The sequence below is a fragment of the Rhinopithecus bieti genome, unplaced genomic scaffold (assembly GCF_001698545.2).
Source record: "Rhinopithecus bieti isolate Rb0 unplaced genomic scaffold, ASM169854v2 scaffold_27306, whole genome shotgun sequence".
Taxonomy (NCBI): Eukaryota; Metazoa; Chordata; class Mammalia; order Primates; family Cercopithecidae; genus Rhinopithecus; species Rhinopithecus bieti.
Genome location: NW_016812395.1, coordinates 982,132 through 995,135, shown reverse-complemented (window position 1 = coordinate 995,135; position 13,004 = coordinate 982,132). Strand labels below are relative to the sequence as shown.

Below are 13,004 nucleotides of genomic sequence, written 5' to 3'. Positions count from 1 at the left end.
TTTTTTTTTTTTTTTTTTTTTAATACAGAGTCTCGCTGTGTTACCCAGGCTGCAGTGTGGTGGTGTGATCTCAGCACACTGCACCCTCTGCCCCACTGGGGTTCAAGGGATTCTCCTGCCTCAGCCTCCTGAGTAGCTGGGATTACAGGTGCATGCCAACATGCCTAATTTTTGTATTTTTAGTAAAGATGGGGTTTCGCCATGTTGGCCAGGCTGGTCTGGAACTCCTAACCTCAGGTGATCCGCCTGCCTCCCTTCCCAAAGTGCTGGGATTACAGGCGTGAGCCACCGTACCCAGCCCTTTGCCCATTTTCAAATTGAATTGTCTTTCTATTGAGTTGTAAGAGTTCTTTTACATTCTGGCTACAAGTCTGGTTATCAATGTGTGATTTTCGTATCTTTTTTCCCATTCTGTATCTTTTTAACTTCCTTGATGGTGTTCTTTGAAGCACAGAAGTTTTTAATTTTGATGAGGTCCAACTCATCAATCTCTCTTGGGGTTTTGGTGTCTTACTTAAGAAACCATTGCCTAGCACAAGATCATGAAGATTTACTTGTTTTCTTTCAGTTTGTTCTTAATTGTAGGTCCGTGATACACTTTAATTTTTGCATAGGGTGTGAGGTGCAGGGGTCCAAGTCCATTCTTCTGCATGTGGCCATCCAGTTGTTCAAGCAGCATTTGTTGAAAGACTGTTCTCCCATTGCATTTTGTTAACTCATCTGTAAACGTTAAGGATTTACTTCTGTATTCTTCTTAATCTTACATTGATCTACGTGTCTTTTCTTATGTCAGTACCACACTGCCTTGATTACAGCTGGACTGTCTCAGCCCCTGCTGCTTCAGTTTTTTTCCTTTTGTGTCCTATAATTCCCAAGCTTTATCCAGACTGGCAGCATTTCTGTCATCACAAATGTTATTCCTTATCCTTGACTGAGTCATCTGAGCTTGCATGGATAAGCATAGGAGCCATAATATAAGTGCTCCATATTTCCATTTGTTTTATTTTGTTCATCACAATGTACATTTGAGGGCAAGAGGATGTTTTGATTTGTCAATTTTTTTTTTTTTCTGAGATACAGTCTGTCTCCCAGGCTGGAGTCCAGTGGCACAATCTTGGCTCACTGCAACCTCCGCCTCTTGCGTTCAAGTGATTCTCCTGCCTCAGCCTCCCAAGTAGCTGGGGACTACAGGCGCCCGCCAGCATACCCAGCTAATTTGTATTTTTAGTAGAGATGGGGTTTCACCATGTTGGTCATGCTGGTCTCGAACTCCTGACTTAAGGTGATCTGCCTGCCTTGGCCTCCCAAAGTGCTGGGATTACCGAGAGTCACCATTCCTGGCCCTGATTCACTGATTTGTGAACATACTTTATGTTAATGACTTTCTGAAGTTCTGTTTTCTAACTACAGGATAGCAGTCGTCCTAATGTAGCACCAGATGGTCTCTCTCTAAAATCTACATCCAGTGTAAATGTTGATCAGCTTAGAATGAGAAATGAGGAACGAATGCGAAGACTGAATGAACTTCACAATAAACCTATTAATACAGGTAAATGACCAAGTGTAATGGCCTATAGCAGAATCCTGTATGAACTTTTAAACTTTCTTACTCAAGGCTTCCACTAACGTCTGAGGGATAGATGGAATGAGTTTGAAGTCCTTTGAGTTGTATGGCCCAAGACATAGTAACTATTGAGCAAAACCAGACCTCAGGATTAAGTTTCCATCAGATTTTCTCTATCAGAGAGGGTGCCCATTTTAGAATGGAGTCTAAACAGATAAAATAGTTTTTGCTTATTAAATATATCCAGGCTTTGCTTTCAGCAGAGAAAATGCTGTATGATATAGTAATCACTTTACTAAAACTTTAGTCATAAAACGTTATTAGAAATTAGCCTTAAGACTGAGTTCTTTAACACTTATGCTGTAAATTTGTAGTACTACAAAGAAAATTTTTACCTTCTTATTTGGCTTTCCACACCATGGACAAACAAAGCCTCAGAGGTCAAATAAAGCTAGTCTCCTCATTATGAGTGTATTTTTGTGACTTGCAGGTTACAGCTAGTCATAGAGCACAAGGCAGGATGGACACCCAAGGAGCTACCCTGCCAGCCCTGTACCACCCTTTTTTATATGAATGCTATTACTCACTGGGATAATGGGACAATTTCATATTGGTAATATTAGTTTTAGCAAATAGTGGTCTATTTGGGAAATACTCTTTAGTCTATTAATCTACATTACAATCTCAAGATGTTTTTTAGATTCTACCTTTAATACTGTATTAATTTAAAACCGTACTCATATACTGTCTACCTAGCAGTCAAGGTGTGGTGTGTTCTAATGGTGGTAATTCCATACCAAACACAAGCAGATATGGTTAATTGATGGGACAGTAGGAAAGGATGTCTTCTTTCCAACTACAAGGCATTTTCTTTTAGACCCAACAAACTGAATTAATATTTAACAGGAATATATCTGAGAGAAGACAGCATTTTAAGAATCTTTTCAGAAGGTTTTAATGTCTACACTGTTCTTTAACGTTGTCCTTTCAAGCAGGAGCTTTTGTTATGATGTGGATTGATTGCACATACCAATCCTTCACAGACCATGTAATTTAAAAAAAAAAAAAAAAAAAAAACAAGGGACCGGACGCAGGGCTCACCGCCTGTAATCCCAGACACTTGGGAGGCTGAGGACGGGCGGTCACGAGGGTCAGGAGATCGAGGTATCCTGGGCTAACATGGGGTGGAAACCCGTCTCTTACTAAAAATACAAAAAAATTAAAAAAAAAAAAAAACTAGCCGGGGGCGAGGTGGCGGGCGCCTGTAGTCCCAGCTACATGGTGAGGCTGGGCAGGAGAATGGCGGTGGAACCGAGAGGTGGAGCTTGCAGTGAAGTGGGGAGATTGCACACTGCACTCCAGCCTGGGCGACAAAGCGAGACTCCGTCTCAAAAAAAAAAAAGAAAGAAGAATATGACATCACAGGGTAGGCAGACAGATTTTCCTATTACTATACCTAATAATAAGTAAAACACAGAAGTTGAGTACAAATTCAATTAAAGAACGAAACAAAGAGCTACCTCTTCATTGACTGGACGTGGCCTTCTTAGATTAGATGTTTTAAGAATGGAAGTAATCTCATTCCAACTAGTGTTTTCCCAAAATAACTTAATTTCCTTATAGCAGTGTTGTAGGTTGAAGAGTATTCTCCAAACCTTGCTAAAAAAAATAAAATAAAATTATGTGTAGCCATTAGGCTTCTCCTGAGGTAACAGTTACAAAATAAAACTACCTACATTCCTCCTGTTGACTTTGGTGGATAGGTGCCGTTGATATACTTGGAATTCCTCTGGTTGCTAGTGCCATGGAGTCAGCTTACTCAGTTGATCATCTTTTGTTTTACAAAATTGACGCCTTTGTGGGCCTGCTCTCCTCCAAAATAGGGTGGGGTGAGTCTAACCAAAACAGAGTTCAGGATATGACATTGTGGGGAAATGCCGAGTTGTAATGAGTTGGACTGCAGGAGACCTGCGCTTATGTCTCCTGCCTGCCTGTTACCTGAGTCACGTGTCCCTTGCCTCCTGTAGATGATGAGAGTTCACTGGTTGACCCTGATGACATCGTGCAACACATAGGGGATGACGGATCAAACTCTGTAGCAACTGAGCCCTGGCTCCGCCCTGGCACTTCAGAAACACTGAAACACTTCATGGCAGAGCAGCTGAACCAGGAGCAGCAGCAGGTTCCTGGAAAACCAGGCACTTTCACTTGGCATGGCCTGTCGACTGCACATGGTTAAAATAAACCTGTATTGGACCCAGTAGTGCCTTTTAAGGTGAAAGGAATGGTAAATCTGTACCTTCAATAATATGTCCTACTTTTGGCCCCTACCTGAAAGTTACTTTTTTTCCATCTGTATATAAAATTATATATATTGTGTAAATAAATATAAGGCCATGATTATTGATTTATATAATAGAATTGTATAGAATTATTTTTGCACAACTTTGTCATAAATTAGGGTGGTAATGAACTGAACTACTGTGTGTTATGTTGAATTCTGCTTGTCATTAAGATAAGGTAAGTGTCTTAACCGTCCTGTAAAACCAGACTCCCCTTTGTTACAGGCACATTTTCCATTGTTACCTCCATGCAAAAGAATTCATTCGGTAGGTACATCTATTGTAGCTGTGATTATTCCAGTTTCTGTGTGACGCAATCAGATGTCCTATCTCATGTCATTTGTAGCTACTGATACAGAAATGAAGGGAACTGTAATTGCTTGTATGCTTGTAAGCCATACGTTAAATGTTACACCTTGCTGCTTCTATTTTTATTCCAATGAAGGCATTTGTCTTAAGTTACTAATTTATATTACTACTACTTGATATAAATAAATTATTTTAATTACTAAAATCTTTTTAACTACTATGGAGCTTTCTAGACTAGTTTTCTGGAGGTTGAACAGAGGTGGGGATACCCGGGAGTCAAGGACAGAGAGACTGGAGTCGTCTTCTTGTTCCACCACCATGGAACTTGGATAAGTGAGTCCATGTGAGTTTTCCAATCACTCAGTAAATGATACTTTTAAAAAAAAGGAGTCATTCAAATTATGAAATTCTGACTCAGATTAGAATCTTCACAACCATGACAGCTGAGAACATCCCCAGGCACTGCTTCTCCAATACTTCCTCTGATGTAATTAATGGTAGACAATATCAGACAAATTACTGATATTTTGAGTTTTGGCTAGTTGTAAATTTTATATTTGATTGATTTGCTAACTGGACGTCCACATCGTTTGCTTTACTAGCAAAGATTTGTTCTATTGTCATCTGAAAGTAAGAAGAAAGCCTCTGACTCTTCTAGGGGAAGAGTCCTAATACTACACTATTAAATAATCAACTGCCAGGTTGTGTGGAACACTTACCCTCGCACAGCAAGGTCATAGTTGCTCCCAGCTCTAACATCCAGCTGGGCTTGAACAGCGCTGTCTCAGGGGTAACAAATAAATACAGCACACTTACAAATGCATTGTTCAGTAACTGTTCATTATCTAAGAGAGGTGTGAAAGCAAAGACTGAATACTTTTCCTCTTTAACACAACCATGTTAGATGATATTGACACGTTCCATTTTTGTTTAATGCCATGTACCACACAACTTCAACTGACTCCTCAAACACACAATATTGCAGACTGTGCTGAAGAGAACTTTAGCTCTTTTCAGCACTCAAGTAGTGTAGCCTGATGCTAGGTTATTAATATACAAAATATTAATATGCAAAATATCAAAAGAAAGATTTTTGGGCTGGATATGGTGGCTCACGCCTATAATCCCAGCACTTTGGGAGGCTGATTTGGGAGGATCACTTCAGGTCCAAGAGTTTGAGACCAGTCTGGGCAATATAGTGAGATCCTATCTCTACAAAAAAAAATGTTTTTTAATTAGCCAAGTATAGTGTTGTGTGCCTATAGTCCTCACTACTGGAGAGGGTGGAGTGTGAGAATCACGTAAGCCCCGTTTGAGGCTACAGTGAGCTGTGATCATACCACTGCACTCCAGCCTGGACAACAGAGTGAATGCCAGTCTCTAAAAGATACATAAAATTTTAAAACTGCCTTAAAATAAATATTCTATGGTAAGTACAGTGTGAGGGAGGATCTAATGCTGGAAGCTGGAAAGAAAATACTAGAACCAAACAAAATTGAATTTGTAGTTCTGGCTGAAAATGTCTTTTCCATAGTAGTTTGGCCTTAATAGAAAAGAATCAATGAAACATGGGGGTGGGTTATACAGGTTTTGATTGCACTGATGAAATATTTCAAAAACTTTATTGACCTATAACCTGATTAGAATATGCCAGATGAGAATCAATATTGTACAGAAAGTTGTACAGAATTTTTTACATAGAAAACTTTACATCTGTACCATATACATTTTATCCGTCTGAAAAAATTTTCTACATCCACTGTTAATACGGAATGCTTGACAATCTTGTCTTTTAACCATCAGAGCACAATTCACAGTATGAGTACATTTCCAGTAAATCTAACCTCCGCAAACCATGCCAGATTTGTTATTTTAATATATTCAACATTAAATTCTGTACATAGAATAAAATCTACATCAAGCCCCACCACCCAAAAGAAAAGAAAATGACAGCAATCTGGATTCATTTTGCAGTGATTCAAGTTTTGGTCCATAAAGGATCATTCTATTTTAATGGCTCATCTTTAAAAGCCCTAAGAGAAATATGTGACAGGTAGTTACTGTCAGTAGGGATATTTTCTACCTTTTTTCCCTGTTGTTGAAGTGTCGGCCACAACAGCTTCTGGGCATGTTAAAGCCTCAAAATCACCACCCACCAAAAAGGGCCAAACTAAAAATCCCCACAAAATAAAAAAAGTTCCACCCAAATGTTTAGTGCATTTGACAAAATATTATGGGTATTTAGCAAATGAATAAGAAAATAAAGAAAGAAAACAGTGCAGGAAGAACTATATAATGTTTTAAGATTTTTATATTACAGACCTGCATCTCTGTACATTTTTCACAGGATGATTACCAGTATCTCAGATAGCCTGAGTGTGCAAAAATCTTCAGAATAAGAATACCATAGTTGCTAAATATCTTTTACCATGAACAATAATTTCTTCTTCTCTCCCCACTCCCCAATTATAAACATTTTATCCTTCAAAATACAGCTCTCCTGAGTTGTACTTCTTGTAGAAGTTCAATCTTTACATCTATAGTTCTTTGGGTAAGTTTCACTTCCACACCTGCCAAAAACATGTGGGGCTTTTCCTGCCGTGGAAGACAGGGAAGGACCCGTGAGCATGAGCTGACACTGTTTAAACAGGCTTTCTGCTCAACATGAGGCCAATATAACACACAAAATCTGCCCGTACTAAAAGGGACTGGAGTGTTGCAAATTTGAATAAGAGTTCTAGGCATCTTTACCAGTAACTCTCAGACACTGCAATCTGGAGAAATCATTTTTCAGGCAGGAAACCTCAGCTCCAGCTTCCTTTTAAAGAGCGGAGGGATGTAAACGCCAACAAAAATATTAAGTTCCCATCATTGCTTGTTTATTCCAGGTTCCTGTTCAGGTGGTTGTGATATTTGAAAAACTACTCCGATTCGCAGAAAAAATCTTCTAAGAACAGCACGAAGTTCAGGAATCAAGTCAAATTGCATAATTTCACATAAGAGAGGGTAGTAGAATGATGCATGAGCTTTAAACTGTAGGGAAAATGAATTTCTCCATTAGTAGTGATTGCAAACTCCAGAGCCTCAAACTGCCTAGAGTCAAACTACTCTCGGGCTCGATTACAGGAGCCAGGAAAGCAGCGTCCACAGCAGGCAGTGACTGTGGGTTCTGGAACTTAGAAAAACTCACTTCATACAAACACTACTCACTTACATATCCTTTGAAAAACATTTGCCTGCATGATCTTTGACAAACTTTTAGTAATTTAGCACTGTTTTCCTGGGCAATAAGCAAAACAACTGAGTACAAACTAGAGTTGAGTTTTATAAGCTATGGGTTACTGAAATTTTATCTTTCGTTACATAAAATTTTAAGTTTTGGGGAAAATCTAAACAGTTCTTCAGGCAAAGCTACATACGTTTCACATGTACAGTTCAATTGCTATACTTTGGCTGTATCTTCACAGTAGTTCCTTTTATCTCTGAACTCTAGTCTGCAGCCTCCTTTCCTACCCCTGTGCCAATCCAGATCCAGAGAAGCAGTGAGACATATGGCAAAAAAAGTCAGCTGTGGAGTAACAGAGGCTGGGGTTTAGAGCCCTTGGCCTTTCAAGTACTGGGCCACATCACTAGGCATTTTTAAACCTATTCTAGGGTCACAGCAGAGCAACCTGTTTCCTTACGTGTGAGCTGTAAGTTGCTATTTTTTTGTAAGAGTAGAATATACATTTTTGAAAACCTTTAAATACGCACTTATGTTTACAGTCATGTGTGTATTTTATCTTTATTTCTACTGGTTTAAAATTCTTATATGAGGCTCATTCACTAGGGACTCTGGGTTACCTGAAACCACTAAATATGCCAAAGGAACAGCTGCAGCCCGGAGCACAGGCCCAGGAACCAGATGTATTCTTGAGTAGCAGGCAGAGTGCAAGGTCATGAGGTAGTTGGACAGCAGAATGGGGAAAAGGGAGAGACTCCTGGGGTCACAATGGGAATTTCAATGTTGAGGGAACCCAGGAACTTGTCGAGGTATCCCAAGGGATTCTGATCCCTCACCTACTGAATCCCCTAGAGAACTGCTAATTAGTGAACAAAGCTGGGTAAGGAGGGAGAAAAGCGAGGACTGAGGAAGATACAGCAAGGCCACTGGTGGTTCTGCACAAGCAGCAGTGCAGCCTAGGCACTGCTTGGTTCGGCTCTGAGAGCTCTTGCACGGCGACTCTGGGACCCGGCATCCCGACGTGAATCAGGCTAGAACTGTTGGGCTGGATTCGAAGCCTCATACTTACCCTATTATCGCTTATCTTTAGAACTTTAGTTAGAAACAAAAGCAGTAAGTTAGTCCAGGCTTCCCGATGACTTTCTGATGTTAGAGTGAGGAAGTAACTTAGCGCCTCACTGCAGACACTGCAAAAGAAAAGGCTTCCTTTAATGTTACTTGTATATCTACTGGTCTCCATATTCACTGAGAAAGAGCAATCATGAACATAGTAGTGAATATGAACTATTCAAGAACATGTTAGATCCCATCTGTTTACATTAGGTGGTGTGTCAACATAAACATGCTTTTCAAATTGGGAAGAAAACCAAACATGTTAAAAGAAGCCATTGTAACTTACCAGGAAACCCACATTTTCCTAATTTTCTAAGTTTCTTTCAATTCAAAGCTGCTATGTGGCAGGTGGCACATGTAAAGCTTAGTTTCAAAAGACCTGGGCTGGAATCTGAGGCGACTCCTCTCTTCACTGACCCTTGTGAGGCCCTAGATCACAAGGCCCTGCGGGGCCTTAATCAATTAGTCTTGTCAATCAAATGGGATAACAGAGACTAGGTGACCCCTTAAAATCCTAAAATGTATTTAATTGGCCTCAGAACATCTATTCCTTAAGTAGATATAATACAATGCAGATGGCAGTATTCTTTCTGAATGGCATGTTTCATTCTTAGCCTGAGTTTACATGTTAGTTGTCTTAAAGTAAAAGAGTAAAAAAAGTAACACTAAGAAAAACTCCAAATATTTTTTTCCAAAGTAAATGCAAGCAGGCAAGTTTTCACTTTCACAAATGATTGTTCTGTAAAAATGGGACTATCTTAGGACATTAAAAAGGCCTATAAATGACACAGTTCACAGTTTTAAAACAGAAAACCTCCTTTGTCCTGCATGTTAGACATGATTTGGCCACATGTCACTAAAGCACATTCATCTCTAAGACTGAATTTAAGTTTTACAATTGCTCTGTGGAATAGGGGCATCCAGGCCCCAAAGGCTCAGCTCTCAGCATGGTCCCACCGGTGCCCCTTTCCTGCCCGGCACCACGTGGCTACCTGGTCAGAGATGGAAATCACTCAAGAGTCTTACTTCAAAAGCCTCTGCTGGACCTCTTCCCAGGCACTAACGCGGCTCTCATCCATGTACATCCGGAAGAGAATGCGCAGCCCACAGGCCAGGCTGCTGGTCTCCTGCTTCAGAAGGTTGGGCTTGGATTTGCCTTTGAATCCTGCAGAAAGGGGAAGTTTCTGGGATTAGTTTGGGAAGGCATCTTACGTAAAGGTGAAGCAGCCCGTATGGAGGCACATTTTGTTTGTGCTCAGCCATCAGCATCTGCTGCTTACAAAGCGGAGCCACAGCAGCCTGATGTGAAGGTGATTTCCATGTCCAGGATTCCCTCCCTATTCATGTTGGGGATATGAGACGTAAAATAACTTGTGGCCTGGGAAGGTGGAGCCCTTCACATGAAACTGCACTCGAATCCCCAAAGCTGTAGAAGGGGCTCTGTGCTCTGCCTGCACGAGGGCACTCAGATAAACAGGGGCAACCTCCAGGAAGTGAGAACTGCTCTGTCAGAGGTCTGATGGGTCCAGTGTGTGTGGACACAAGGAGGGTCTATCAGCTTGTGGAATAGGCCCAGTGGAATGGTGGCAACAACTTGGGTAGGAAAAAAGGGGAAAAACAAGTACAGACTACTCTTTCCAGAAGTTAGGCTGTAAAGGGAAGAAGAATGCCACAGCTGTTTTAAATAAGCAAACATAAGCACCAAACCCTTTTGATAGAGTTTGATGTTCGGTAACTATCAGCCCCCTTCTTTTTCTCTGCCTTATTCTGCTGCCCCTCATCCTCCCAGCACTGTTTGGCACCTAATAATTATATTTCTTTCTTCTTTTTTTAAGAGATGGGGTCTCACTGTGCTGCCCAGGCTGGAGGGGAGCAGTGTGATCAGCAGCCTCAAACTCCTGGGCTCAAGTGATCCTCCCACTTCAGCCTCCCGAGTAGCTGGGATTACAGGTATGCGAAACCATGCCCCGCTAATTGTTAATTTCTTGTAGACACAGGGTCTGTGTTGGCCAGGGTAGTCTCAAACTTCTGGCCCCAAGCAATCCCCCCACCTCAGCCACCCGAGTAGACGGAACTACAGGCATGAGTCACTGCACCTGGCTCTATTTCTTAAATTAAAAAATTAACAATGTCACTTTGGTTTACAATAAAAGCTTACTTTTTGTTTAAAATGTCTAACTTGTTCTATAACAAATGTAACTCACATCCCAATAAATTCACCTTCACTCTGAGCTTTGGCCATTCCCAGTAAACAGAGAAGCCATTCAAATACTCATGCCAGGTTTTGTGTGTGTGACTTTTACACATTTATTTCCTAATGAAGACAGCTTTTATCATGTCTAACTATCAACAAGAAGGTCCAGGTTGGGTAAACAAGATGAAAGAACAATATAGGTCAAATAATAGACCAAGGGGGAAAAAAATTCACCCAAGTAGTTATCTGGCTTACTGCAGACCAGAAAAGGGCCTGGTTGTGAGATTACCTCACTACTGTTAAGGTCAGAGAACACAAGTACACACAGTGACATGCAGATATCTACAGTAGACAGTCAATGAGTTCTGATACCTGTATGTATCTGTCCCATATCCATCAACAGTAAACATTACATGTGAGGCATGCATAGCTTACCTGCTTTCCACAGGGCAGTCCTCTGTTCGTTGTTGGAATTAAATGCTTTCGCAAATCTATGTGACTCTAATAAGCAGTCCAGTAGCTTAAAAAGTTGTTGTGATGTTAAAAAGCGGTACATTCCTTGGTCTTGCGTATCAACTCGAACATCAAAGTCCACCGCATCTCTCTTTGGAAAACAAACCACCCCAGCATATACACACAGTCACAATAATTTTAGTTAATTTACAACTCAATGCTCCCCGAAGACCAGTTTCACAAGAAAGCCACAGATACTCAGCTTGATCTAACCTAACAGAAAGTAAGGGACAGTCCATCTTCTGTTACACATCCTCGTCCCCAAGCACCACCACCCATCAGTCCAGACCCTCCTGGACTCCCAACTCCCTGGCCCTGCGCTCCTCAGCCCCTCAAGTCCTCCCTTCTCTTCTCAACTGCTATGGAGTTCATGCATCATGATTTTAATTATTCTCTTTCACAACCCCTCCTCTTCTTTTTAGTAACTGGCTGGCAAAACCGCCATGCGGTCATGTGTGACTAGAGAAAGCAGACTGGTTTCTCTCTAAACTAGACTGGTTTCTCTCTAAACTAGTGGGCTTGGTGCTGGCCCAGCCCTTGACAGACCTTGGCCGACTTTGGCCTAGGCCACGTTCCTGGCCAACCAGCTCACGTTTTCACTTCTCAAGTAGCTAAAACATTCTTCCAAATCTCACATGGTAGATGACTTTTCTTCCCATCTCAGTGAGAAACCAGAAGCTGGCAGAGGAGGTCTCTCACAAGCTCCCACCCGAAATGTACCAGACTTCCTGCTTCCATAACCCATCCCCCAGACCTCCCCCTGCCACCACATGGGAACTATCTGGGCTTCTGCCCCAGGTGATTCCCACTCTGTATGAAGTACTATCTCCGTTCACTCAAAAACACAGCCCTAGCAATTGCCCCTCCCTTGCCTACAGTCAGTTTTTCTCTCCCTACTGGAAAGCTCTTAGCAGTGAACACACTGCCACATCACCAATCTGGAGAACAAAACATAGCAAACCCCTCTTGAACCCCTCACACTCCAGCTATCACAATTCTCTGTGCCTTTACAGCAAAACTTCTTAACAGAGTACTGGCTGAGTCCACATTCTCTCTTCGCTCTTTCTTCCCATTACAATTATGCTTTTGTCCTCAATTTAACATTTAACACATTGTTAAGGTTCCAAAGTCCTCCAAATAGTTAGAAGGCAATTCTCAGGAGTAATATCACTTGACCTATCCAGAGCATTTAACAAGTGACTGATCACATGCTTCTTCTTAAAACATTTTCTTCATCTGACTTCCCAGACAACTGACACCTGCTTCCCCATGCCTCCCCATGCCTCATGGATTCTTGTCCTCAGTCTCTGCTAGCTGCCTCCTCTCCAGAAGCTGTAGGGGACAAAGTTCCTAGTGCTCAGTTGCTGACCCTCCTCCCTGCTCTAGCTAACCTTACTACCTTGTGATGGGATCCAGTCTCATGGTTTAAAAGGATATCTGTATGATGAAGGCCCCACAAATTAATTCTCTAGCCTAACTCTACAGCCCAGACTGCTATAGCTAACTTCCTACTTACACAAAAAAAGCAGCTGTCCTCCTATCTCCTTACCTGCGCTGCAGCTAAGTTTTCCGCATCTTCTTTCTTACTTGTGGCTGGGAAGAAGACAATGTTGTCGATAGTCTGGATGAGTTCCAGCTGCACAACACATTTAATCAACAGGGCAGCAAACAATTTTTGTTCTGGAAATTCTGTGAGGAAACCCCCCCCAATGCACATGCAAACAAAAAATTATTTTGAATTCTTTA

At 41.4% G+C, this 13,004-nt stretch overlaps 2 protein-coding genes across 2 annotated transcripts in view; one reads left to right on the top strand and one right to left on the bottom strand.

The window, feature by feature from the left end:
- CSPP1 (centrosome and spindle pole associated protein 1) overlaps positions 1-3,980 on the top strand; it is a 136,276-nt gene extending 132,296 nt beyond the window's left edge. Inside the window, 2 exon segments of the mRNA XM_017896307.1 lie at positions 1,411-1,549; positions 3,592-3,980. Of these exon segments, the coding sequence (XP_017751796.1) occupies positions 1,411-1,549; positions 3,592-3,803 (351 nt within the window). The 3' untranslated portion in view covers positions 3,804-3,980.
- Positions 3,981-5,812: 1,832 nt separating this feature from the next.
- ARFGEF1 (ARF guanine nucleotide exchange factor 1) overlaps positions 5,813-13,004 on the bottom strand; it is a 118,197-nt gene continuing 111,005 nt past the window's right edge. Inside the window, 5 exon segments of the mRNA XM_017896306.1 lie at positions 5,813-7,248; positions 8,508-8,625; positions 9,578-9,716; positions 11,181-11,349; positions 12,808-12,947. Of these exon segments, the coding sequence (XP_017751795.1) occupies positions 7,084-7,248; positions 8,508-8,625; positions 9,578-9,716; positions 11,181-11,349; positions 12,808-12,947 (731 nt within the window). The 3' untranslated portion in view covers positions 5,813-7,083.